Source organism: Corticium candelabrum, chromosome 15, assembly GCF_963422355.1.
Source record: "Corticium candelabrum chromosome 15, ooCorCand1.1, whole genome shotgun sequence".
In the NCBI taxonomy this organism is placed as follows: Eukaryota; Metazoa; Porifera; class Homoscleromorpha; order Homosclerophorida; family Plakinidae; genus Corticium; species Corticium candelabrum.
In genome coordinates, this window is record NC_085099.1 from 7720985 (window position 1) to 7748828 (window position 27844).

At 41.6% G+C, this 27844-nt stretch overlaps 2 protein-coding genes across 2 annotated transcripts; one reads left to right on the forward strand and one right to left on the reverse strand.

Moving 5' to 3' along the window:
- Window positions 1-13029: 13029 nt before the first annotated feature.
- Window positions 13030-27840, forward strand: LOC134191613 (rab-like protein 6). Its single transcript, XM_062660234.1, has 16 exons — window positions 13030-13279; window positions 13346-13458; window positions 15314-15335; window positions 15452-15507; window positions 15571-15665; window positions 15723-15786; window positions 15889-15965; window positions 20127-20235; window positions 20299-20346; window positions 20408-20463; window positions 20516-20799; window positions 20857-21004; window positions 21068-21593; window positions 21651-21679; window positions 27393-27429; window positions 27496-27840. Exons 1-16 carry the CDS (start codon window positions 13030-13032, stop codon window positions 27673-27675), a joined length of 2094 nt encoding a protein of 697 aa, XP_062516218.1. The 3' UTR covers window positions 27676-27840.
- Window positions 23348-26080, reverse strand: LOC134190626 (uncharacterized). Its single transcript, XM_062659085.1, has one exon. It carries the CDS (start codon window positions 25227-25229, stop codon window positions 24705-24707), a length of 525 nt encoding a protein of 174 aa, XP_062515069.1. The 5' UTR covers window positions 25230-26080; the 3' UTR covers window positions 23348-24704.
- Window positions 27841-27844: the final 4 nt, after the last annotated feature.

Below are 27844 nucleotides of genomic sequence, written 5' to 3' on the forward strand. Positions count from 1 at the left end.
TAAGTCCCTGTCTGTTATGACACCAGCACATACTCATGACACAAACATAACATGACCACATGGCGATATTGCAACCAATGCTTTCACAGTGTGGTGGTGTTTGTATCTGGAGAAGGAAGCTGATTGCAAACCTCTATCTGAATGACGTTCTGTAAATAGTTCTGTTGCATCAATGATGCAGGTCTTTTTCGGGAAAGTCTCTCTAAATGACTGTGGTAGACTTCAATGTAGAGTATCCCTTGGCAACCACCAGTCAACGTCATTCAAATGGCAATAAAGTTTATCCATGTGACAAAAATTTCCATGTGAAACTTCAAATATTTCCCCTTTGCAGATACATTGGTACATCCAGGAACACAGCAAATAACCATGATGGCACGGCAACTACACACTCCAAAAGGTAAAACACAGTACAGCAACACTGAGTGACTGGTTCATTTATATGACAGCCACGTACAGCTGAGGACATTATATCAAGATGAAATATTAATCAAGCATTCTCTTCTTACCTCTCAGTACCACCAGACTTGTCTAAAGACTTTCTCTTCACGTCAGTTATTCCTTAAATGCTGCACTTTCTAGGAAGTGTTCAGGAGGTACAAACCAAACCATTTGGTAAGTACGTACCACACAGAACACGCATCATAGATTACGTACGCACGTTTGTACCCGCATTTGATGTCTGTCAAGTCTCAATGTTAAATCATCACTCAGAATGACGCTGTAGAGTCACGAAAGAAATCAGAAAGAGGTTGTTCATCACTGCAAAACACGCAAAACACACAAGAGCCGAGTCCTAATGAGGCATCACCTGATTCGACGCATCGCTATACGCATCGGTTAAAGTTTGAAAAGAAAAATTGTTGCTTTGGCTCTAGACTCACGTGGTTAACAAACGTCAATGCATCAAAAGCAAACCAAACCGGCACGCGGTAGGAGATGACATTGTTAGTGCCACGCTCTGTGAAAAGGTCTATTAGATGAATATGATGTTAATGTTGTGGCTTTGAAGGAGACATGGTGGTTTGGGAGTGGGCTTACAGGATAAACAAAAGCATTGTTTTGACAGCTGGCAGGCCAACTCTGGATGCTAATCAACGACATTGGAGACGTGAAGGTGTTGCACTGGTACTTTCTGGTCCAGCTGTAGATGCCTGGAAATTAGGGAGAGAACAATGGAAAGATTGCCGTTCAAGATTGGTGAAGGCATTTCTAGTTACAGGCAAGAGAGTATCTGATCATATCCACGTTATTTCATGCTATGCACCAACATTTTCTGCATCTGAAGCTGATAAAAGTACATTCTACGATAACCTCCGAAAGGCTCTCAATGAAGTGCCATCTAGAGAGCCATACCTAGTATTAGGTGACTTCAATACACATGTTGGATCCAGATGCTTGGGATTAGATCAATATGATGACGTACTGGGCCCTCATGGGCTTGGCAAAGTAAATGACGCAGGAAAGATCTGCTCTCTTTTCTTTTCCTAAATTCAGCAACAATTTGTAACACTTGGTTTCAGAAGCGTGACATCTATAAACAAACCTGGCAACATCCTGGGACAAAACAATGGCATTGCATTGATTTTGCAATCATCAGACAAACAGATCAAAAGAGATGTTTGAATGCAACAGTTAGACAAAGCGTAGAATGTGGCTCTGATCACTAACTTCTTCATATATAGTTCAAAATGTCAAAAAGGAAGGCTAATTGTAGTTATAGACCAAGAGTACAACACCAGGACAGGTTTGCAGTCTCTAGACTGCGTACAAGCGGAACAGATGACGAAAGTCAAGATTCAGTCAGAGGTGATTTCCAAAATCAAGTTTGTGCTAAACTCAGCCAAGACTGGACAAGCACTAAGACTGTGGAAGGGAAATGGTCACTAATGAAATCTGCACTAGTTGAGACAGCCACGTCTGTTCTAGGTAATGAACAGAGGAAACACCCTGACTGGTTTAGAGACAACATGGAAGTCTTTTAGCCCTTACTTCAAAATAGAACAATTTGTACATCAAATGGCTTTGTATAAGCAATGGTTTGGATCATCACATTTTTGCAGAGCCTTGTAGAAAGGCACGGTTGGCAGTTCAAACAGCAAAGAACAAATGGTTTGTAGCAAAAGCTGAAGAGGCCCAAAAACGAAAGTTTGATGGAAAGATGTGGAAAGGCATAAGAGAAATGCAGCGTGGTTGTAGTGGCCTTGCTCCAATGAAAACTGCAATAGTTGCAGATGACGACGGTGTTCCATGTGTCATGACCAGTGCACAGCAACAGCAGTGGAGACATCATTTTACAAAAGTAAGGAATGTCATAAGTAGCTTTGACACTGCCGAATTGGAAAACATTGAATAGAGACCGTATCGATCTGAATTTGATGATCTGCCATCTAGTGAAGATCTGAAATTGGCAGTGAAGAGTCTAATAATGGAAAGTCGGCATGAAGTTCAGGAATTCTGCCACAAATGGTGAAAGTTGCTTGTGCTGATGACTTTTTCTGGACTCATTTACTCAATTTAGTTCACTCAGTGTGGAAAGAGAAATCTGTTCCTAAAGATTGGGCAAATGCGGTGTTGGTTCCTATACCAAAGAGAGGCAATCTCACAAGCTGTGACAATTGGAGAGGCATTGCCCTGCTGGACATGGTTGGAAAAGTTGTAGCTTCCATCATTAGAACAAGATTACAGAATCTTGCTGAGGAGTCACAGTGTTGTTTCAGAGGCTCAAGGAGCTGCACAGATATGATTTTCACAGTGTGTCAACTTCTTGAAAGTTGTGGGAGCATAGCGCAAAATCGTTCTTCAGTATTGTAGATCTAAAAAAGGTGTATGACTCTGTTCCACGCTCAGCCATGTGGTTAACATTAAAGAAGCGTGGAGTTCCAGCTCATTCCATGACGGAATGGCGGCTCAAATTAAACTAAATGGAACATTGCTAGAGCCAATCAGTGTTGATAATGGACTACGGCAAGGCTGTTGCATGGCTCCTGTGCTTTTTAATCTATACACGTGTTTTGTAAGGAATGCTGGAGAACAAGAGTACAGGATCCTAGTGTAGGTGTCATGATCAATTACAAGTATGACAAGAAGCTATTTCGGAGATACATGCATAATTCTACTGAAATGCTGCTAACTGACTGTCAATATGTGGATGCTGCTGCGCTGTTATCAGCTACTAGATCAGGGACTATGAGAGTGGTGACTGAATATATAAAGACAAGTCAAGATTTTGGTTTATCACTGAGCATCTCGAAAACTAAGGTGATGGCTGCAGGTAGGGAGGTATGTTCCAAAGATTGCAGTCCCATACATACTGAACATGGTCATTGATGACATTGAATATGTCCGAGATTTCACATATCTTGGATCCACAATTGAAGCTTCAGGAAAATTAGACTTGGATGTAGATTGCAGAATTACAAAAGCATCCAAGACATTTTGGAGCCTTACGCAGTGTTGCGTTTAAGGATAAGAAATTGACTACATTGAAAAAACCCAAAGTATATGATACTTGTGTGCTCTCTACACTATTATATGGCTCTGAATCGTGGACCCCTCTGAAGAAACATCTTCAGAAATTGAACTGTGTCCGGTCGTGTGTTGGAATCTCTATCACAGCACAGTGGAAAATCATATCTCCAATGAAACAATAAGACAAAGGTGGGGAGATCCTGACACTATAAACATCAAACTTATAAGACGACGTATGCAATGGTTAGGGCATTTGGCTTGAATGCCCAACCATCGAATTCCCAAGATGTGCTTTTGTGGGTGGTTATCAAAAACGTCCACAAGGTGGCCTTAAGAAACGCTGGAAAGACATAGTTAGGAAAGACCTAAATGATCTGAACCTTTCATAAAGCTGTTGGTATGACTTAGCAAGTATATCAAGATCTGCCAGGAGAGGCCATTACTACGCCTGTCTGGAGTCTAGTCAAGTGTCATCTGGCAAAGTTGATTTACAAACTGTTGTCTGCCCTGAATTTCACAGAGGTTTCAGACGCATTAGTGACTTGAAGAGACACAAATGTATTGATGCATTGTGTGTGTGTGTGTGTGTGTGTGTGTGTGTGTGTGTGTGTGTGTGTGTGTGTGTGTGTGTGTGTGTGCGTGCGCATGTCTGTGGGTCTGTGTGTGTCTATGTGTGTCCGTGCAGTGCTCGAAATAATTTTCCCACTTGCTCGGACATATGTCTGGCTAAACAGAAATTGTCTGGACATTCAATAGATTTGATCGGACAAAATCAGACAAATTTTTTATAATATGCATTAAAATTTGCATTAAATTTGTTTGAATTACTGTTGTAAATATTTTGATAATTAAATACCTTTACATAAATACAAATTCACCTTTAGAGTGTGCTTTAATTGTTTGAGCATTATTCAATGTATCATCTAAGAATAATATTATAAATAATAAAATATGATTGCCAATTTGGCAATCTTGAGCGTGTTCAGATTGGGCCTAATCGTGATTAGTGTAACGTCATTCTAACACCGTGAAGAGTAGTATTACAACCGCATTAGTGGCGTTATTACAGTAGTTCCCCTCTTGGACGACCACCCTTGTGAGCGATGACCTCTTGTTTACAACCAGTTTGGCTTGGCACCGACGAAATTCGTATTGCACTTAACCCTCTTCAACGACCACTCCTCTAACACGACCAGCGACCACCAAAGTACGCTCAAAGTTGTCACATGTCCCCGCCTTGAGCGACCACTTAGCATTGCCTGTCTCCGCCACTGCACCGGATATGTATAACGAAAGGAGTGTCATCACAATCAACCACAGTACAATAATACGTGTGCGTATGGAAGTAGTCGAATGTCGTCTCGAAAATGCAAGATCCTAGCCATTCATGAAAGGATAGCTGTGCTGGACAAGATAAAAGAAAGCCGTGTGTGTCGCTCAATCGCTGAAGATCGCGGCGTAAGTAAGATGCGAATTCAAGGAATTAAGGGAACAAAAAGAGCATTAGACAGCAATGGGAAACCGGAGGTTGAGCAGAGAGGAAGTACAGCAAGGTTAGAAAGTTGTGCTACGAAGATTTGGACAGAGTTGTTTGGGAGTGGTTCAGGGTTGTTGTTTGTTGTTCTTGTTCTTGTTGTTTGTATATGTACTATACGGTGCACTGTAGAAACTAAATACAGTATGTAGCACAAAACTTAATTAACGAGTTCAACAAAAACAATTCCCCTGATGAGAGACCACCTCTTTTGAGAGACCACTTTGATGGAAACTTAGAGGTGGTCGTCCAAGAGGGGGACTACTGTAGTCACGACGATATTAGTGAGCGTCTTCAACAACTCTACCCAGATACTCGTCGTGGATTGTCTGCAAGGAGTGTTAGACGGTACTGTAAAGAAAATGTCTTGACACAAGTGATGGACGAAGAACTTGATGAGTCGGTTTCTACAGCGATAGCTGAGGTTTACATAATTCTCTAGCTACCAATAATATTTACTCTACCTCGGTGTCTTAATTGACTCTTGGGATTCATGGTAGGTTGGGCCATCCTGCAGAAGAAGAATGATGCAGGGCGTAGTTAAGGCTTCTGGTCTACAAGTAGGTCAAGGACTTGTTGGCAAGTCTTTGAATCATGTAAATCCAGTAGCTCAAGAAAGGCGACGCCAAAACGCAAATTGACAAAGTCAATCCTATTTGTTATGATGCTGCTTACTTTGTCAAATATTACGTATTGACCAAAACGAATAACTGCAGATGTTTGGTGTAATGTACGTCGCTGCACGTGACGGCTATTCTGGTAAAATTGTTGCTGGTGTCACAATGCCTCGCAAGAACAACCTTGTTATCTACCACAGAATTTACAGGTGGTATGCTTTTCCTTAACAAAATAGTTTCCGACTTATTTCAATGCACTTGCAGGTTTTTACCTACAAAATACGGCTTGTGGGATCAACTCAGAGTTGACCAGGGTAAAGAGTTCTAGCTCAGTCTTTTTATTCACGAACAATTGCGAACTACTAGAGGTGTGCCATGGTCTCAGAGCCCTCCTTACATGCAAACTCAATCTAAGGAGGTGCATCTTAGTACATGTAAGCTGTATACCAATTTATAAAAAAAAGCTGAATTTTGTTTTTGTTAGAACATGACTATCGAATGAATTTGGCCTGAAGTTAATCATTGGGTTACGTATCCTGTGAAACATGCTGTCATTGAAGTGGAATCGCGGGATCAGCTTGACTTGGCAGATCCTGTGTCAAAATTTTGCACTTCCTACGTTCTTGGTAACGTGTGTGATGTAGGACTACAGCGGTTTCTTAACGCTTGGAATAACCATTCTATTTCAGGTCTAAGAACATGTGTACTGTACTCACACGTGTTTCAGTTGATGTAGCGCTTACATATGTTGCAGGAAGTGGTCATAGTGGTGGCGTGCGTAGTGAGCGAGAGACGAAAAACCGCCATTGCAGAGTCTGAAGTGTCAACTCTGAAAGACACTGTTACCTTGTACGAACGACAAACTGGAACTTTGACTAGGGACGTTGGAATTGGCCTAGACCCTCTTGCAGATCGTCCTGATCTAGTTTGAATGCGAGTTGAACTATTCCACGCTAACAATCCTCCTTACACCGTCATCTTTGGACAAGTGTCATGTGGACATTACGAGTTTATTCAGAAAGCAACCCTAAGCCTTTAAAATGTTACCAGCATGATAGGCTAGTTATGTAGCTGGTATCGATGAACAACAAGTAGAGCATTAGATGTAACGACAAGTGATTATATTTCTATAATAGTATAGATATAGTGCATTTGAACTATAAACACAACCAGTGTCACCGAGTTCCATGCTTTCTAATGCAAAGCTTAGCGCTACTGTTTGTTTTCTCTCATCTTTGCCAAGAACTGCTGCAACGACTGTATAATTGGAATTTGACAGATCAAAGTGTTGTCAACAAAATCAGCACGGTAGTGTGGACACCTTGCACTTGTCTCCTTCCACTGCTGAATGCAAGGAATGCAGCCCAAAATGACACTACAGCAATGAGAAACTGCACATGGAGTTCTGGTAATTGTTGGCAAATGTGGCATCGGTAGCAGTCGGCAGCTTCTTTAGTAGCTAAGCTTTGTGCTGCCAGGGCTTCCTTTAGTTGACCGTTTTCTTCTTCAAGCTTTTCTCTTTCTTGTTGTGCAGTTGATGTTTCTGAAGCGCTTGACAGGCACTTCTCTAGTGCTCTAATGCGGGAGGATAGTGATTTGTCGACAGACGTCTTACGCTTTTTCTTGCATGACGGAACGAAGTCATCGCTTTCATCAGAAGATGAGACACGAATTTGCTTACTCGAAATATACTGAGTAAACTTTGACAGCAGGACAGCTTTGATCTTTTTGGCACCTTTCCAAAATTGTTGTCCTAAATTGGTAAACAACGAATATATAACTTTCAATAGCATTAAGAAGATTAATCTACGATCAAAAAATAGGCAACCGTGCATGCAACTACTGTATGCTGCAATGTTTTGCAGCTATCTAAAGCAATCACTCTCTCACCTTTTGTACCTTCACTCTCGCTCGAAATTGGATAATTATTAGCGTCTAAAAGACGCACCTGTTCACCACCAAAAGATTCCGTACTGACGATACTTGCCACGTCCTGGCGACTTGTTCTGTCAATCTGATGGGGTTTGACAGTCGCTTCATTACCAGTCCTTTCTTGATATAGCATATGTCTACGTACATACTTTGTCCAAGATTCATTTGAGTCGCTCTGATGGGTAGCCAAGGTCTCGTTAGTCTTTCTAGAAGACGTAGGAGGACGATGGTGGTTCTTGTCCTTGCAGCTAGCTGCTCTGAACTTTGGTTTCCAACTGGGACTGTTGCTGCTTGTACCACGCCAAACGTCATAACAGCTAGAACTTGAGCCAACTTGATGTCCACTGGATAAGTCAACGGTACTGCGAAGAGACGATTTGTCTCCAATGCAAGTCCAGATGAGAAACGGATCAACTTGAGTAAATGCACCTTCATCATCTGCCACTTCAACGTGACCTTCATCAGACACAAGGACTATGGTGTCTGCAACCAAACGAAAAAGCAAAGCAAGAATGGTTCTCGTCATTTGCCCAGGCTTCAGTTTCCTGCTTTGACCTGCATACTCCACCATGTAACTGTAATCACTCATAGGTGAAGTTGAACGAATCGTCGTTGATCTGAAAGCATAATGATACAAAACGACATAGCAGAGCCGTATATATGCGACTCTGGGACGTACAGTACGCTGCTTGTGAGATCGACCTAATTAGACATCTGTGTGTCTAACATAATTATCGCGGAAGATTAGTGTCGAAATTGCGTAGTGGTATACATTTTACATTAAGATATACCATTTTTTACATTAGAGTAGACTTTTTACAGTAGGATATACTCTTTTGACATTAGCGTATACTCTTAGTTAATTAGTAAATTGTGCTACAGTACACCACGAACTAATCGCCTAATACCTCTTATTGCAGGTGCGCTTGTGATAAACACACGATGTGTACACCTGTGTCATAACTCTGATCGCTATTGGTGCAAGTACACACGACCACCTGTTTTACACCTGCAACAGTGTTAGAAATAGCAAAATCGCAATAGCAAAAGTGCACGATCGACAAAGACAAGCCAATTATACAAGAACTCTTTCCCGATCCGTTTGGTAGATATACTAATTTATACATCAGTTAACGTGTTAGTTGTCAGAGCAGTCTGATATACAGTTCAATTATCACCATTATGTACTCATTGTGTTGAGTAATATGTGTTACAACACGCTAATAGGCTTAGTGCTTAGCGCAAGTGCAGGTGCACTGTGCTATGCGTACACCTGTGTCATAACCCTAGTCGCTTTGGTGCAAGTACAGGTACACCTGTCTATCGGTGTTCTCTGTAGACGTCCAGGGGGAAAGGTTATGTATAACCGAATTACATTAACGTGTATGTGACAAGATTAAAAGTATTCGCTCACTAAATGTATTAAGCAAATCACATTGCCACCATGTGATCAGTCACGACTCTTCATATTACAGAGTTTGCTAAGCTAACGTGAACGTAGCATTGCGACTTGGCAGCCTTTGTACCGATTTTGTGCAATTCTGCATTTCCAATTTCTGTTGTTGACAGTAAAGTAACAATCTGATTTGGCAATCCAAACATTTCCTAAATTAAAACACTGGAAACAAAGAAGTAACGTTTAACAACTTTTCTTTTCATCAATTATCGTATCAAACGAAGAATTTTGCTGTTTCCATATCTTTGTAATTTGGTCGTTATTGTACTGCGTTCTGCACTTTCGTGTTTACACTTTGCTGTCAAATGCAAGAAAGTAAAACTGCAAGATATTTGATGGAAAACTTTCTAATTTTCAGCACAGAAGAAAAGCAAAACTAAAACATTCTTCTAAAAAAATTTTTTTTTTTACTTTCTGGAGAACCTGGAAATGCACAATCGCTGTTTGTCCACAGCTGTCGTAGCTGGTCGTTTTTGCACCGCCTTCTGCGTTTCTGCTATTACGCTTTCTGTCGCTAACAGAATATCCAAATTTTGAGGACTTTCTTTCTGAAATCTCTCTATTTCTTACACTAAAAATGCAAGAAAGAAGGAATTTTATGAAGAAATCTTTGATTTTGCTCTGCAAAACCTACAGTTGCTTTTTGGCCGCTTTTGTACATGGATTCAGCTTCTGCTTTGCTTGTGACAGGAAAAGCAGAGAAAATTCATAACAAAGTATACGTTAACCACAGGATTTTCGTAGTATTTGCTGGTACTTTGCAATTCTAGACATATCCTAGACTAACAAACTGTGTTTTGCACATGAAAGCCTTAACTCAACCCAGGCTCACTCCTCCCTAGTCAAAGTGAGACTCTTTGGTCTAGTCTAATATAAGCCCTGAGTGGCAGATGCATATGATAGTGGATTTACACTATATTTTATAAGATGCAATTATGCCAGGATCAATAGACAAAACATCACTGAAACAGTATTCAAATTATTTATAAGCTATCTACTCTTTCAGTTGATTGCCATCCAAACTTCAAGTTCCTTCATTAGTGGTGGCAAACAGTTGTGTTATGATGGCAGTACAGGAGACAGAAGGTTGAGGTTGCTTAATAGCCTTTTAGTTGACCACAGCAAGCTTACCAGGTATTGTATGATTACACAAGTAATCTAATGAAAGCAGGTGGCTACTTAATTGGCAACAAACCAAACAAAAGGCAGAACTGACAACAGACAAAGCCTATGTGAATGCAAAGGAAAATGCAGTACGAGTTGCGGAATTACTCATTCCTACACAAGGCACCTGGATAACGTAAGGGCAATCATTTTAGACCATTCCTATTTGACAGAGCTTGTTTGGACGTGTTTGATCACAATTAGAGTTGATCCATGCAGTGGCAAAATGGTCAGACAATGTCCAATGTCTGACTGTTATTTTGGGCACTGAAATGTGTGTGTCTGTGTTTCCGTGTGTCTCTGTGTGTGCCCATGTGTGTCTGTACATGTCCATATGTGTCTGTCTGTTTCCATGTGTGTCCGTGCGTGTCGGTGTGTTCCCGTCTGTGTCCATGTGTGTCCGTGTGCATCGGTATGTGTCTGTGTATGTGTTTATGTTTGTTTGTTTGTTTGTTTGTTTGTTTGTTTGTGTGGGTGTAGCCTTGACTAATTCATACTGACATTAGTAAATTACAAGTCTAGTGAGTATGCATAAAGGGAACTATAAATAGCCATAGTTCAATCATTTCAGTCTGTTACCAGCATTTGTCTCCCTTGGTTTTTGTGTTATTTGCAACTTTGTGTCAATTGAGTAGTGTCTAAATTGCTGCATTGGTGACCTCTGAATGTGCAACGTGGCCATTGGAGTTGAATTACATTATGACAGACGAGGCGTTACCTGCAGCAGTTGTCGATGCAGTCAGAGGCAAGCTACCGCCATTCTGGCCCTCCGACCCACAGCTGTGGTTTGCACAGGTACAGTGTAGAAGCTCAATTCACAACTAGGGGTACCACGGTACAGAAGACAGAATTCGATTACGTGGTAGCATTGCTGGCACATGAGTTCCCTGCCGAAGTCAGAGACCTCATCCTCACCCCACTGGCGACGAATCTGTACGACACACTCATGGAGCAGCTAATCAAACAAACTGCAGCCTCAGAACAATGACACTTACAGCAGCTGTTCACAACCGAGGAGTTGCACTACAGGAAACCGACACAACTCCTTTGTAGAATGCAACAACCATTGGGCGACAAAGCAGGTTTGGTGGACAGTTCCTTTCTTCGCGAACTGTTTCTCCAACGCCTACCTTTAAATGTCAGAATGGTCCTTGTCTCCGTGCATGATGACTCTGTTGACCTACAAAGCTAGCACAGCTCGCTGACAAGGTTACAGAAGGTAGCAAGCTTGACAGTTTCCGCTATGAGTTGGAGCAGTTGCGAGCTGAGGTCAGTTCTCTGAAGACTTTACTCATATCTCTTCCACAATCCGCACTACGGAAAAGGTCGTCTTGGAAGCCATTCCCGTGGTTGTTTGGCCAGCCCTAAGCCATCGACAGCAAAAGAAGCTGAAGAACCTTTTTGCTGGTATCACTCATGTTTTGGAGATGGCGCACGGAAAAACAAACCACCCTGCGCAGCACAAAAGTGACACGCCCAGCTGCTGACGAGTATTGCGGGCCCCACTACCTAGTCGTCTTTTCTACATTACTGATCGCACTACCGCACTCCGTTTCTTGGTTGACACGGGAGCGGAAGTGACTGTTATACCCCCTTCCAGGATCAAACAGAAAAGTCACCTAAACAATCCAAGACTCCAAGCGGCGAACAGAACTTCCATTGCAACTTATGGCAGACGCTCACCGTTACTCAATCTCGGACTGCAAAGAACATTCTGTTGGGTATTTGTGGTGACAGACGTCCAGAATCCGATTTGGGAGCAGGCTTTTTCAGGAACTACAGTCTAGTAGTGGAAGTTCGTAGGAAGCAACTCTTGGATGCTCTGACTCACCTCACGGTCCAGGGGTGGAATCCTCGGATCCATCACTAATCCCCACACTTCTGCCAAAACATCCTGCTGACGACTTTGAAGCTATTCTCACGGAATTCCTGGATGTATCCAAACTTGTAATCTTGACCAAGCAACTAAGCACGATGTGACCCACAACATTAGCAACATCAGGGCCACCTGTCTACATCTGTCGCAGACGACTAGCACCTGACTGACTAAAAGTTGAAAACAAAAGTTTTGACTGCATAGTGGAATTGGATATTGTTTGTCCTTCATCCTCTAACTGGTCTTCACCATTACATATGGTGCAGAAGAAATCTGGTGACTGGCGTCTATGTGGGGACTACAGAGCATTAAACAATGTCACGATTCCTGACCAATTTCCAATTCCTCACGTACATGATTTTACTGCTACTCTTTATGGATCCACTATCTTCTCCAAAATTGACCTGATCAGAGCATATCACCAGATTCTTGTAGAACCAGCTAATGTCTACAAAACCACAGTTACCACCCCATTTGGCCTCTTTGAATTTCTTCGAATGCCATTTTTGGTCTTCGTAATGCTGTGTAAACATTTCAACGTTTCATTGACCAAGTTCTTTGTGGCTTACATTTCAGCTATGCTTACATCAATTATCTTCTAATTGCTAGTTTCAACGTAAAAGAGCACAAACACCATATACGCTTAGTTCTTCAACGACTTAATAACTATGGTATTATCCTCAACCCAGGTAAATGTGTCTTCAGTGATTCTCAGCTTGATTTCCTCAGACACAAAGTGAGCAGCGAGGGCATCAAACCACTAGAAGACAAAGTGCAAGTCATCCGTCAGTTTTTACTACCTCGCACTCAGCGCAAGATATGCGAGTTTTGCCAATGATTTCTGCCACGTGGTGCCTCTCTGCTTCAGCCCCTCAACGACTTACTAAACATATCTTATAAGAGTACTACTAAAGAACTGCCTTGGACTGGCAGAAGCAACTCTTTTGTTCTATCCAGATCAAATGCCCCATCTAATATTATGACGGATGCTTCAGAGGTTGCCGTAGTTGCTGCTCTGCAGCAATACATTGATGACGAATGGCATCCGATCGCATACTGCTCACAGAAATTGAAATCAGCTGAAACAAGATACAGCACATTTGACAGGGAACTATTAGCTATGTATCTTACCATAAAGCACTTTCGCCGTCTTCTTGAATGTCGACAGTTCTACGTTTTGCCGGATCACAAGCCTCTCACTTACGCTCTCTCTTCACGTGCGGACAACCGTATTCCCAGGCAGATCCGTCACCTTGATTATATCTCGCAGTTCACATCAGATATCTGACATGTAGATGGCCATGACACCCGAGCAGCTGATGACCTATTGCGCATTGAGGCAGTGAGTCAGCAGCACCCGGTTGTGATCAATTTTGATGAGATGGCCACTGCACAACGAAACAGCCCAGTAATGAAGGAAATTCAAACTTCTTATTATCGCTCGTTATGCGTCACCTTTGATTCACGCTGATGTTCGCAGATGGGCCAAAAACTGCCTTGTATGCCAACAGTCAAAGGTCCACCGACATACTGTCACCCCTTTATCGATCTTTACCACACAGGACACAAGATTTGACAGAATTAGCATTGATTTGGTGGGACCTCTACCCCATCAAATGGTTTTTCATATCTTCTTGCTTGCATTGAGAATTTCACTTGCGCTGGCCTGAAGCAATCCCACTGTCTACTATAACAGCTGAATCTGTAGCAATAGCATTCGTGAACAGATGGATAGCAAAGTTTGGTGTACCATTGACAATCACCACTGATTGAGGACCACAATTTGTGTCAGCCTTGTGGAAAGAGGTTACTCAAATCCTAGGAACCACACTGCAGGACAACCGCATACCACCTTTGTGCCAATGGTCTTGTGGAGTGTCTACACCATTCACTGAAGGTCTCCCTCAAAGCATTGCAAAACACCAACAATTGGACAGATGCACTGCCAATGGTTCTGTTAGGAATGCGTACTGCAGTGAAGGATGACCTCAAGTGTACTTCAGCTGAATTCATGTATGGCACCACATTGATGCTACCTGGAAAATTTTTTACGCCACACACCTCCTCATCCTTACCTGATCCAGTAATCTATGCTATGCATCTCAAGGACACAATGTCAAGACTCTGCACACAACCCACTCGACAACAAAGACCTCGTCAAGTTTTGTCCAGACTGACTTGTCTTCTGCTTCTCATGCGTTCATTCGTCATGATTCTATTTGCAAGTCTCTGCAGCGACCATATGATGGCTCTTTTCAATCATCAAACGTTCTGGCAAGCACTACACTTTATCAGTTATTGGGCAAAAAGAGGTTGTTTGTTTGGATTGCCTAATACCAGCATACCTGGACGCTTCTCTTACACTTGATCCACCAACCCTAATCGAAGATATGAACTCTCCAACATACTCTTCAACATCCTCTTTAAGTACTACAGTCAACTCTGCTCCAAGGAGAATCACACGTTCCGGTCGCCATGTACATTGGCTCAGACGTTTTGCTTATTAGCTCACTGGAGGGGAAGCTATGTAGCGTTAACTAATTCATGCTGACATTAGTACATTACAAGTCTAGTGCTAGAGTTCAATCATTTCAGTCATTCTGTTACCGGCGTTTGGCTCGCTTGTTTTTTTTGTTATTTTCAACTTTGTGTCAATTGAGTAGTGTCTAAATCGCAACGTGTGTGTGTGTGTGTGTGTGTGTGTGTGTGTGTGTGTGTGTGTGTGTGTGTGTGTGTGTGTGTGTGTGCATGCATGTGTGACTGTGTGTATGTGTCTCTGCTATACCACTAAATCATGAAGGTTTTTAAGTGTTTGTATGGGTATCAGACTGTTTTCCTAGATTTCGATTGGTAGATTTTGATTCGTAGATTTGCATAAAATGGTTTAGTTTTTGGATTTTCACAGTATTTCACCATGATGGCAGCTCCAGGTGATGTAGCATAATTCTGAAAGATCTTGGATACTCTAACTTAGTTGTAGGGTTTCTACTGCTAAGTCATAAGAGTAAGTAAGTGTATCCAATTGGTATATTTATGTAAAACAGCTTAATTCTTGAGGTTTCACATTTTTACATTGACAATTGCTCCGAATGATTCCAAAAGATCCTGGATACAGCAATTTCTGTTGTGTCCGCTTTACCATTTAATCGTAAGATCTAGTAGATGTTTCTATGGGTATAGTATTGTGCCCCTTTGTATTTCAATTGATACATTTATGTGAAATAGCTTAGTATGTGAGTTGTGGCAGTTTTCTTATTTTAAAGGTTGCAGCAAGCAATGCCGAATGTACTTAATTAGGATTCTGGATACTCTGATTGCATGAGCATGTGCACACTGAGGGTTACGTCACAGCTGCTTTTGTGCATACATAGATTTGGTATTATATTGGAATTTCTTTGTAGGTCAGAAAAAGAAAACCCGGGATAGTTTGAAATTATTCAATGAAGGCGATCCAAGGGTGATGCATTTGCCTTACATTGTAACTGTTGTATTACATGCTACTATCTACTTTACTGTTCAGGAAGGTCCTCTAGATCTTAGTCTTGATGCTGAATTCGTTGATGTTTACAAAGGAACTCATGGAGTTGTACTGGTGTTGGACATAACGAAGAATTGGTGAATAACGGGTAGTGAACAGCTAAGAATGTCTGTGATATTATGATCTTTGTGAAGGACATGGACATATGTGCAAAACGAAGTACCACGAATTCCATCTAACATCCCTGTCTTGATTCTGGTATGTTGCTGTCTGTTGTGTCACATGGTAAATGTAGAAGATATAATAGTATTTGTAACATTTGTTTGCATGATTATATTGCTTTTCTACTTTGTTTGTTAGTCTAACTATAGAGATATGGGTGATCATCGAGTTGTACGCTTGGAAGAAATTCAGCAGTTTATTGAAGAGTTCAAACGGTAGGAATCTTGTCTTATTGTCAGTGAGCAAGTTGATTGCTTTTTACTGTGTTTGTTTGCTAACTGTGTTTAGATTAAGTAATTGATCTATATTTTGCTTAGTCTCTGCCAGCTTGTGTTTAAGATGAGCTTGATAGGATTCAGGCTCAAACACTGTTTCTGGTTGCACAAGCTATTGGTTTGAGATGCTCTTCCAAACATTAGACCAAATGATGACATACCAGTAGCAGAATGTACTGTTGTTCTGTACGCAAACAATACCAAAGACAGATGACACTTCCAGTCATGCTGTTTTTGAACATATGCTTGAAGCATTTGAAGTAACGATCTATTCAGGCACTCCACCATCCCTTCCCTTGTGGGTGATAAGCTGTAGTTCTAGATTTTTCTATGCCAAATGCATCCAATGTTTGTCGCAACAACAAACTTTCAAAACTTCGGCCTTGATATGAGTGAATGACCTCAGGAAACCCAAACGTCAAAAATAATTGCACTAGCTCTGATGTAATACTAGAAGCTGTTTGGTCTTTTAACAAAATGGCTTCTGGCCATTTGGTAAAATAGTCTTGTATGACTAAGAGGTATCTGTTTCCATTTGACGGGATTGGCACCTCTAGAATGTCAACTGAAACTATGCCATGGTCATCCAATTGGCATTGAAATCAGTGGAGCCTTCTTGGGTGCAGGAGGTTTAGTTTCTTGACATCTATAGCACTCTCGACAGTACACTTCAAAATCTTTGTTCATTCCAACCCAGTAGGTTAACTGTTGCAGTTTGTCCAATGTCTTCAATCTTTCTTGATGTCCAGCACTAGGAGCATCATGAGCTTGCCTCAGTGCCTGTTGGTGGAGACTATCTGGTAGAATTGGAACTGTAATTGCATCACTCATTGATTTAGGCTTATAACACCTACAGAGAACACCATCGACAACTGTCAACTGCGGCCACAATTGAACATATCTCTGTACAACTGAAGAAGTTGCATTAGGAGGTGGCTCTGAGTGTGACATACGTTTACACAGTTGGGAAATAAGTGGATCGTTCTTCTGTGCCTGATACAAACTACCTCTTGACAAGCAATGTTATACTCTAGTCAACGAACATGATTCAACTTTGGAAATACAGCTACAGAGGCGAGAGAGGGCATCTGCGTTGGCATTCTGCGATCCTGGTTTATACTTAATCTCAAAGTTATACTCTTGTAAAGCTAACGCCCAACAATAGAGCGTTCCTTCCGGTTTTTGTTTTGATAACCATTGTAGAGGAGCATGATCAGTATACAACTTGAATGACCGTCCAAGTAAGTAATTTTGAAACTGTTTAGTACCAAATACTATTGCCACCATTCTGTCGACCGTGTGAAGGGTACTCCTTTGTGTGTGAGCTGATGTAGTGGTCTTGCAATGTCAGCAAAATGATGAATGTATATCAGGGTAATACGATGCAATTTCTAGAAACCGACTTAGTTCCGTCCGTAACATCATTTGGAATGGCCCAATTCCTCACAACCTCTATTTTATCCTCATTTGGAAGCGTTTTCTTGGCCGAAAATACATATCCAAGATATTTCACTTCATGTTTACCAATGCAACATTTGTGTCCTTGTAATGTAAGACTAGCCTTCTGTAAACAACAAAAACTTCTTGCGAATGCTTCACATGTAACTCAACGTTTTGCCGAATAAATGAGGTCATCCATATAAGCAGTAACAAAGGGAAGATCACAAAAAAGTTTGTCCATCAGTTGCTGAAATGAGTTAGGAGCACCTGTCAGTTCAAACGACAATCTTAGACTGAAAAAGGCTTAAACCTGATCCAGGGCAAAACGCAGTTTTGTGTTGATCTGAGTCATGGACTGGTATTTGCCAACATCCATTTCGCAGATCAAGACTAGTAATACTGTGGATCTGGCCAAAATGATCTTGTACTTTATCTACAAGTGGCAGAGGATAGGCATCTTTAGAAGTTCTTTTGTTCAGTTCTCGATAATCAACAGACAATCTGAGTTCACCTGATTTCTTTTTCACAAATACTGCTGGTGCCATCCATTAACAAGTGCTTTCTTCTATGATGTATTGTGCTAACATATCTTTGATTTGAATTTCAACCTCATTGTGATAATGAGCAGGTATCCGTTGAGGTGGAACTCATATTGAGGATCCAGACGTAGGATTATAGTGACATGCTAGCGAAGTCAGTCCAGGCGCTGTTCTGAAAAGATGTTGGTTGTCTTGGATGATCAGAGATAGTGTTTTGTTTGAACAAGTTGGTAGCTCAGAGTGACAGTTATCAACAAAAGATACATCCGATTCACAATCATCACTATTCGATAATGCAGACACACAATTTTTTTTGTTGTTGAGGATGGAGCAAGAGTGGTACCCCTGACGTCCTTGCCTCTAGGGAAATGCAGGCTGCTGCTTGACAGTTGTGACTTCCTACCTTGGGAGGTGTTGATGAGAAGTCAAGAGTTAAACCATTCCCCTGCAAATAGTCAACACCAAGAATCACCTGAACAATGAGCTTACCAACAACCACAAAGTTGTGGCTTATTCTCTCTTTGTCCAGCTGCATCACAACAGAAACATAGTCCTGAATAGGAATCTCATCTCCAGAAGCTGTCAAAAGTTGCAGTTGTAAAACAGGCCGTATCTTCACAAATTTTGATACCTTTGAAAGGAAATCTTTTTGAAACAGAGAAACAGAAGATCCAGAGTCTAACATCACAGTTGTAGCAACACCTCCCACATATCCCATAATAGTGGCTGCTTCAGACTTTACAGCAGTCACAACGATGCACTCAGGGCCTACTATTGCCCTAGGGAGCGACTGCCGGCCCTTGCAGAAGCTCCTCGACCGTTTCCCTGACGACAGTACCTAGCGTAATGACCTATTTGACCGCAAGAATAGCATCGTTGACTCTGCCTACTCAGAGACCGTTCTGGACATTTTTTGTGTGTGACCAATTTTATTGCAGTTAAAGCATTTAACTCTCGAAGACTTAGCTTGTTTGCGGTCTACTGCATTCAGGAGTGCAACCTGTTCTGATGATGTCTCAACTTGTTTCTTAGGTGTTGCAATTTATTTATACCAACCTTCTTATTGCAGACAGCTGCAGTCTTCGAACATTTCTTCTAGATTGTCATCAGTAGTCTTGCTCTATCCATGACGGAATTTAATTCTCGAGTTTCCTCGGCTGCTCAAAGTTGCCAGCTTATTGGTATTAGCAATCCGGTAACAAACTGGTGCAACAACAACGTCTCTCTAATCGTATCATCCATGTTTGGTATAGCTTGATCCAACAGTTTCCGTAACTGATATAGATATATTGTAGGCAATTCCTCTGGCTGTAACACGCGTCAGTGAAACCTGTCCAAACACGCAAACTCTACAGGCTTTAGCCTAGTGAGGAGGTGCTGTTTCGTAGCATCATAATTTTCGTGAACATCTTCTGAAAATTCCACCCCAGGCGCAAGAGCCTCATCTTCCAATAACGTAGGCAACTTGAGTGACATTGTTTTCTTGCTCCACTTGTTGGCCTTACTGCATATTTCGAACCTTAGAAATCATTTGCGTACATCTCCTGAAGAAAACATTACAGGGACACTACCACCACTACCACCACCATCTTCTGCTACCAGTTTAATAGGCCCCGCTGCTAAACTCAATGTGTGTTTTATAAAAAATTAAAGTTCTTTCTTGGTAGTCATTTATATCTACTTGTCGTGCTTTTCAGAGCTGGCGAAATCCTTGTAGCGCACACAATCAATGATTGATAAGCCAGTTGCTAGCGCCATACAGATTACACGGAAACATGTACCTCTCTGGGAGTTACCTTCCGGGTTGGTGGGTGCCCAGTTGAGGGTAAAGACCCCACTTACCGTATCTACAGTGTGATGACGACATATGTCTATCGCATCACTACTGTAATGCAGTTCCCACTGGGGGCAGACTAACACACAGCACACATCTAAGTAGAGTACAGCACAAGACAAACTACCTCCCTTCAACCCCTACTACAGTATTCCTATTTGTAACTTTTTGTCAACCACGATGGTATGTTTGAGACACTAAATGACACAAATGAAATCTGTCTAAAATAGAGTAATTTGACGTTTGCTAATATTTTGAGACAAGCTTGAAATTGTTTGTCTTATACAGAGGAGGAGAGAATGCTGCAAGTCTTTATCATGCTGAATCGTCAATGAAAAATGCTTATGGTTTGAAGTATCTTTACAGTTTTCTCAACATTCCATTTCTCAAATTACAGGTAATGGAAAAGATTGGGGCTGATATAATATTTGTGTGCTAGCTAATGGTTTTTATTTGATAGAATGACACTCTTCGTCAACTTCTGACAAGAAATGAGGAAGAAATGAAAGTTGGAAATCAGTGCTACAATGCAGATATAATTGAATGATTCAGTACTGTGTCTATGATAGAGCACGCTTGAGGAACTTGCTCTTATGAGAGGAAAGGAAGAACAGAACTACGACATGTTAGTCTATTATCAACCTAATTAGTAAAGGAAGAAGATTGTATCTTTAAAGGTTTGAGGACATGCTGGAGAAACGGAGACAGGAACATGAGAAAGAGACTGGAGTTGAATTTAAGGAGACCACAGAGGAACAAAGACAAAAACAGGAGAATTTGAATGTTGTTGCAGTTGATGCTCAGTCTAAGACAGGTACATTGCTGCCACAGCAGCAGTTAAGAGTTGAATCAGCAGTGGAGGCAGAACGAAAGGAGTCTATTGGTTCGCGTTTGTTTTCTCGATTTAAATCCAAATTTAAGGGCAAAGCAGGTTTACCACAAGAGAAACAACAAACTGCGGGTAGTGCCATTTACGATATTTGTGTTGTTTCTTCTGATTGCATACATCTTCATGCAGTGCAAAATAGTGATGAGATAGTCTCACACAAGATGTCAACTACTAAGACAGTGAATGTTGATGAATTTGTGCCAGATGAAAAACTGGATGCATCATTTTTTGGCGGTGTACGGGAAGACATTAGACAACCAGAAGACGACAACGAAAGGTAGCGTAATGCTTATTCTATTAGTGTCATAAATGTTAGAATTATTGCCAATATAATTAATAGTGGTGAAGAAGAAGGCAATCCAATGGTAACTGGCGATGTAGATGTTGACTTTGACGATGAAGATATCGTTTCATCAAATAAGCAGCAAGAAATTGCTGTGATGTCATCTCAGAGAGCAATGAGCGAAGCATCAGAGTCTGAAGAAGAAGAAAAATCTGTAGCGAATGTTGTTGATGTTGACGTTGCTTCTGTGAAGCCCATTGAGATTTTTGGGACTCCTAGAGGCAGTGGTCCAGCTGTCAAGCCATCTCCTGACAAGGTGATGAAACAGAAAAAAGCTGATGTGGTGGCTAGCAGTCCAAGTGAGAGTGAAGAAGAAGTAGTTGAAACAGTAGTTGCTGTGAATGAAGACATTGATGGTGGCAGCCTTTCAGAAGAGGTTGAAGATGAGGAAAAGAGAAAGAGAGAGGACAAGGCAAGAGCTGAAGCAGCCGCTCTTGACATTGGACCAGCAATGCACATTCCCAGTGGCCTTGATGCATGGCTTGAATCAATGGAAGCAGACATTAAATTGCCAGAACCAATGGTACGTATGCCGGCATGATTTGTAATTTTTGATATTTACAATCTGAGTTTATATTAGGTGGCATCCTTTGCTCCAGTTATGCCAAAGTAAGTAGTCATTGTCTGGTGATGAGCTTTATACACTGTAGGTGCATGTGAGTGAAAGACAAGGTGTGCTGTGGATGAGCTCAAGTCCTGTTCAAGAAGTTGATATACACGTTGTATAGCTCAACACAAAGGCTGTCAGAACATAACACACTGAGCGCTAATCCAAAAGACTACACTGTACTCAGTCATTCGATTACCGGTACACCCTTATCTACCGGTCTTTACGTCATGCAATCTATTTATATACACTTACACTACACCCCTTTCTTCAAAAGGTAAGTCTCTCTGAGGTTTACTGATTCTACCTAGATACAGTTCGTACTGCTTGAGATGTCTCCTTGCGTGTAACTCTGTCGTTTTGGTCTCTTTTTTTCGCATTGGTCTCTTTTTTCGTCTTGGTCTCTTTTTTCGTCTTGGTCTCTTTTTTCGTCTTGGTCCATTCTACTTTCTTGCTCCATTTTTTCATGATTGGTGATGCTTTCGTTTTGCTTTTTCGTGTGTCTGTCGTTCCGGGTTTCTGCCCTTTCTTTTTCCTGATTCAAATGACGTTGGTTTCTTCGGAAGTTCCCTTCTGGGGTACACACTATATAAGATCTTGGGGGTACTTCAGACGATACGTTTCCCACATTCGTTTGTCCTTTACCCACACCATCTCTCCTTCCTGTAGTTTTGGTAATAGTCTTGCTGCGTGTCTCGATCCTGTCGTAGTCCTCTTTTGTTGTTGTCTACATTGATTTGCTCTCTTCTGAAGACTGGTTAAGTTTGGAATATTTGGTTTTCATTGTTGGACTGAATTGATATCGTCGTTTGCAATTTCGACTCATTAGCAATTCTGGAGGGCTGTACCCATTACTCAGAGACGTTGCTCTGTATTCTAGAAGGGCTAGATTTGGATTCTTTCATTTCTTTAGAATGTTTTTGACTATCTGGACTGCGCGCTCTGCCTCACCGTTAAGACTGTGGATATTCAGGGATTGATGTCACATGATTAAAACCGTAGTGTCTGGCAAAATGCTGGAACTCTTCCGAAGTATATGTGATCCATTGTCGGACCTCACAATGTCGGGTATTCCGGGTCTAGAAAATAGTTTTTTAGCTGCTGGATCACGTCTGTTGATGTTACGTTTTGCAGTGTTTCCATTCGATGGCGTGAGAAGTAATCTATAACGACAATATACGACTTTCCCTTGAACATCAATAGGTCAGTGGATACCGTTTGCCATGTCAACGGAGGAAATTCTGTGGGAATTAGAGGGGCTTTGTTGGTTGTTCCTTTCTTTGCAACAAATTGCATGCGTACTTCTCCACGTCTCTTTGAGCACTGTGCTGCTCCCAGGCCGCCATACAGATTGTTTTGCTCTGTCTGTGGACTTAGTAACAATTCCCATATGTCTGTAGTGCAGAAATTTCAATATTTCTTTCCTCAAACCTTATGTTTTACCAATCTGCATCCTCTCAGTAGGCGATCATCTTGAATTGTTAACTCGAAGGGGGATACTTGCATGTAGGGATACTTGCCTGTATAGCTTCAATTCTCCACTGATTCCATGCTCTGGATAGCCGTCTCGTACAAATTCCTTATTTGTCGACATACCGGGCTTTGCTTTTGCATTTGTTTTATCTGCATGTTCATAGTCTCTTGTCTGTTGCTGGCAATTGACTGATGACTTCATTGATTCACCCACTTTTCGATTTCTTGTTGTAACGTGTCATTTTTTACTGTGTAGTCACAGGACTTCTTGATAAAGTGTCTGCTGTCTTAACGTTTTGCTCTATATTGTACTGATATCGCGTTTATAATAGTCTTATCCTCATTCTCTGTATCCTAGGCGATAGTTACACAAGAGGTTTGTGATCACTGATCAACCTGAATTGATTTCCGAGCAAGTATTGAGAAAAACGCTCACATGCCTACGTTGTCGCTAATCGGGATACTTTTCAGTTTCAGACAATGTTCGTATTCTTGACGCATAAACAATGGGTCTCCAATTTCCCTTTTGTTGTCGTTGTTCGAGGACTGCGCCGAGTCCAAATGATGATGCGCAAGGCCGTACGGAATCCAAACTTGGAGAGCGGATTTGTTCGCGCACTCCATAAAGCCAAACGCAAGTCGATCATGTCCGTACTTTGAAAGCGACTCACCTAACAATGTGCATTAACTTAAACTGTTGCAATCATAAGTTATGTCCTACACCTGGTAATTTGCTCTATTTTTACATACCGTGATATGCATTCACATCTATCACTGGACGAATTTTTGTTTTAGACGTCCGTTTTGATACAGTGCTACGCCCCTAAAGTCAAAGGAGGCAGTTTGCTTCTCTGCTGGGTACGCCCCTGCGTCAGCCGTTCCACGCGTGTTTCACGGTTGGGATCCTAGGCTGCATTTCTTTATTCTCTACCAGCTAATCCGGTTGAGGTGGTGGACCTCCACTGGATTAGCCGCCGCCAGATGTTTTCCGGTAGAGTCGGATTAGTGTGGAATAAAGAAACGTACGGGTGGACGTGAGCATGCGCATTCGGATAGTATTGCAAGATGGACTTGCTTGAGGAAGTGCAGTTTCTCTTTCTCTTCTTCACGCCTATTTGTTTCTATAGTTTCTAACAACTTCACAACATCCTTTCTTGTGGAACTTCTTGCCTTCTTTGAGCTTGCTGCTTTGAACCTTTTAACACTTGATTCATCATAATCATCATGAATGTCAGCAGTCTCATCAACTGAAACATCATTGGATACAGTATCTACATCAACAGTTATAGGAGATGCGGTAGATCCACGGCTACTTCCCACAGTGACTGCACAGTGACTGCTCCCAGAATTTCGTTTAGCTCAGAGTAAAATTCGCATACTCGTCGATTATTTCCTAAGCATCGAGACAAGTCCAAATAAGTATTGTTTTAATACATAGTGGCATTATATACATACATACACACATAAATATTGTACACCTACATACCTACATACACGGACACAGACACATGTACCTAAATACATACATACATACATACATGCTACATACTTGTATCACAGTATGTCTAACATGTAATATGAATGTTCTAACAAACCTGTTTTCTTGTTGTGATCTGAAGTTCGACGGCCTAGAGCTTTGAGCGTCTTCCAACGATTGCTACATTGCAATGCACTGACATTGTATCCCTGTCTTTGCAAAGCACTAGCCACTTTTTCCCAGACACGTATCTTCTTTGTTTTACTGTCCTCAAACTCATCTGTGTATTCACGATAGAGATTAAGCAATAGTAAAGTATCAGCACGACCCCACTGATACACAGTACTGCAAGATCCTATAGAAGCTTCACAGTAATCTTTGTCAGAAGAAATCGGTTGAGCAGGCGATACAGGGTCAGCAGCAGACGACGTTTGACTTTCACGCTGCGACATGTCATCCCTTGAGTCAAAAGGGGCTCCTCCTCCAATTTCACCAGCAAAGCTCGGCCTCCAAAACAAAGTGGTCGACTCATCGCCTGTCAAGGTTCTAACCACCAGTTCGCCTCTCGGTAGGTTCGTGAGATCAAAAAGATTCTTGCTCATTTCCGCGCTATATGATCACGGATGCGCATAGACTTTAGTTACACCCAAACTCTATCAGCTCTAGATCTACTAGCAGTAGATTAGCTGATGGAGATTGGTTGAGCTCCACCGATTCTGGTTGAAGAAATAAGGAAATGCTACCTCATCCGGTAGAGGTCCACCACCTCAACTGGATTAGCTTGTGGAGAATAAAGAAATGTGCCCCTAGGACAGCCAATATCTGTGCTTCGCTTACTAATTAATGGTTTTTCATTTTGCAAAAGCTTTTTTTTGAGGCTCCCAATACCAAACACTACGTTGGTTCGTTAGCGCTCTCAAAGGCTCTGCAGTCGTTGATAAATGTGGTGCGGGAATTAAGGATGGATGAAAAAGGAATGGAGGAAGGGCATAACCTAGTAACAACTGACTGTGGTATCTCCATCTGTTCTTCGATATAATGTTTGTGCTGTTTTGAATGAACTACCAAAGGGTGCTTGTGTATGGCTATAGTAATATCCGGAGTGCACATGCGTTAACTAGGGTTACAGGAATATACCTCTTTGGACGGACATTGTTATCGCTGGTGTTAAAAATAGAGAAGCACTATACAGTGCTACACCCTCGGCTGGTGTACATGCACACCACATGGCGCTAAGACATGTGAGGCAAGAGACACAAGCGCTCATGCATTGACACCATTGAAAATCCCCTCACGTGGTGGTTATTACGCCTACTACCCGTCTAACCGCAATTTTGGTTGTTGTAATGAGGTGATTTCAGAGCCGCCAGAGCCAAAACAAACACTAATGTGGGAAAACATGCACGTACACATGTAGATTAGGCGTCTGTTCGCTCTGACTTTGGATACCGTAACAAAAATGAATAGAGAGACGCACTAGCGTACTCACAGGTGTGCGGCTTCGTCCGACAAAACAGTCGCTGTCATGGACAATGCACGTTCCCATTCGCAAATTCCCGTCAAGCGCCACATTTCTGTTGTGATTTTTGGAACAACACCGCACCGGCTCAGCCATGCACACCGAAACTTCAAGCTGTCAGACTGCAGAACCACTATGCAGAAACACTCGAACAAGCAAAATGTTACAAGTCAGGTACAGCTACACCTTCGTTCCCTAGACGCCTGGTTGTTGGTGGGAAAACATACACGTGCAAATGTAGACTGTAGACGTAGTTTCCATGTGCTAAACCGGTAAAGCAAAGATAAATACCATGTACAGGACGGACGCCCGATGGCCGAATTCTCGTAGCAGCTACACCAAACAAAGAGAGGTGGAGCCTCATGATGACATCACGTTCGTCTATTGGTCAGTAATGACACCACTTCTCGTCTATTGGTCGGAATAGCTTTATTTGCACCTGCGCTAATCGAGTATAGATACGGTCGGTCATCAAACGATTACTATACCCTTAGCCCGGAAATCCGGACCTCGGGTAATTAGCGTCCTGAATGGATGGACCATCCCACGTGCCAGTCAACGAGTCCTTCTCCATTCTCACGCTCTTCATGTTAATTAGCAGGTGCCAGTATGTCTGCAGCAACCAACAGTTCCCACCTACTAAAGCTAGCAGCTGAGGGTTTATCACTGTGTGCTTCTTTATGGCTTTAATTTAGCATTATAATTGTAAGTAACGTATATTCTTGCATTCATTGCTTTCAATCTTTGCTCTTTGGTACTGTACTGGTAGGGTGCTTGCTAAGCAAGATAGAGTTTATTTTGGAGTGGTGTCTGAACCAGCAAATATTGCTATACATCTCTGTCTATTTCTACGTGGATTATAGATATTGGCAGAAGCAAATTTTTTGGAACTATGGAAATGAGATTACAGTTTGACATAAATCTGTTTGTATTGGCACACAGGCAGCTAGACAAATAGAAACAGTCAACTATTCTTTAGATGTGCAGATTTTACTGTTGCAGGCAATTGCCTAAAGTGCACTTTGTCCATACTACAGTAGTTTAGTTGCCATTTTGTTCGAAATGACTTCTCAGTTCTGATTCAAATGACTTTTCAATTCTAGTACAATTAGTTGCAGTTTCCTTGTAATTTCAATATTGTGTAAACTACCCGTGATTACACTTCTTTCAGTCCTAGGTGTGTTGATACTTAATTAGCTGCATTGTAAAATGAATCTAAAATTGTTGATTAACTCTGTTTTTTTAGAAGTACTGCGACTACAGCAGAGAGAATGAAGAGTGAGGTATACAGTTTGTAGTTAGTAGATTATTTTGTTGCACAATAATTTTTGATGTTGCATATGATCTAGCAAGAGTCACCAAAGGAGAAGAAGCACAGGAAACATACAGAACGAAGCTCAAAAGGCGGTGGAATGTCAGACGAGAAGGAAAAGAAAAAGAAGAAGAAACACAGGCACAGACATCATGGGAAGGAGGAAAGATCCAGAGAAGGCGGAAGTAACAGCAGAGATTATGAGCTTATTTGCTAATTTTCTATATTTTGTTACTTTTATGGCGTTACCGTGTTCATGCAAATTTATTGAGTGTAGACACATGTCAGTTAGCTAGAACTGTCTGAGCTGCAGCAGGCAGTTGACCTGAAAGTTGTAGGTCGATTCTTCAGGAGGAAATCTAACGTTTGTCGTAGCTTATAATTAC

What these genes read in the sequence shown, in the direction of transcription:
- LOC134190626 (XM_062659085.1), bottom strand. Translation starts at nt 25,229, where the DNA reads ATGAGCAAGAATCTTTTTGATCTCACGAACCTACCGAGAGGCGAACTG.
- LOC134191613 (XM_062660234.1), top strand. Translation starts at nt 13,030, where the DNA reads ATGACGGATGCTTCAGAGGTTGCCGTAGTTGCTGCTCTGCAGCAATAC. An exon ending in GAAGAACAGAACTACGACAT is followed by an intron (nt 20,464 to 20,515) that starts GTTAGTCTATTA and finishes GTATCTTTAAAG; the next exon opens with GTTTGAGGACATGCTGGAGA. An exon ending in CAGAGAGAATGAAGAGTGAG is followed by an intron (nt 27,430 to 27,495) that starts GTATACAGTTTG and finishes CATATGATCTAG; the next exon opens with CAAGAGTCACCAAAGGAGAA.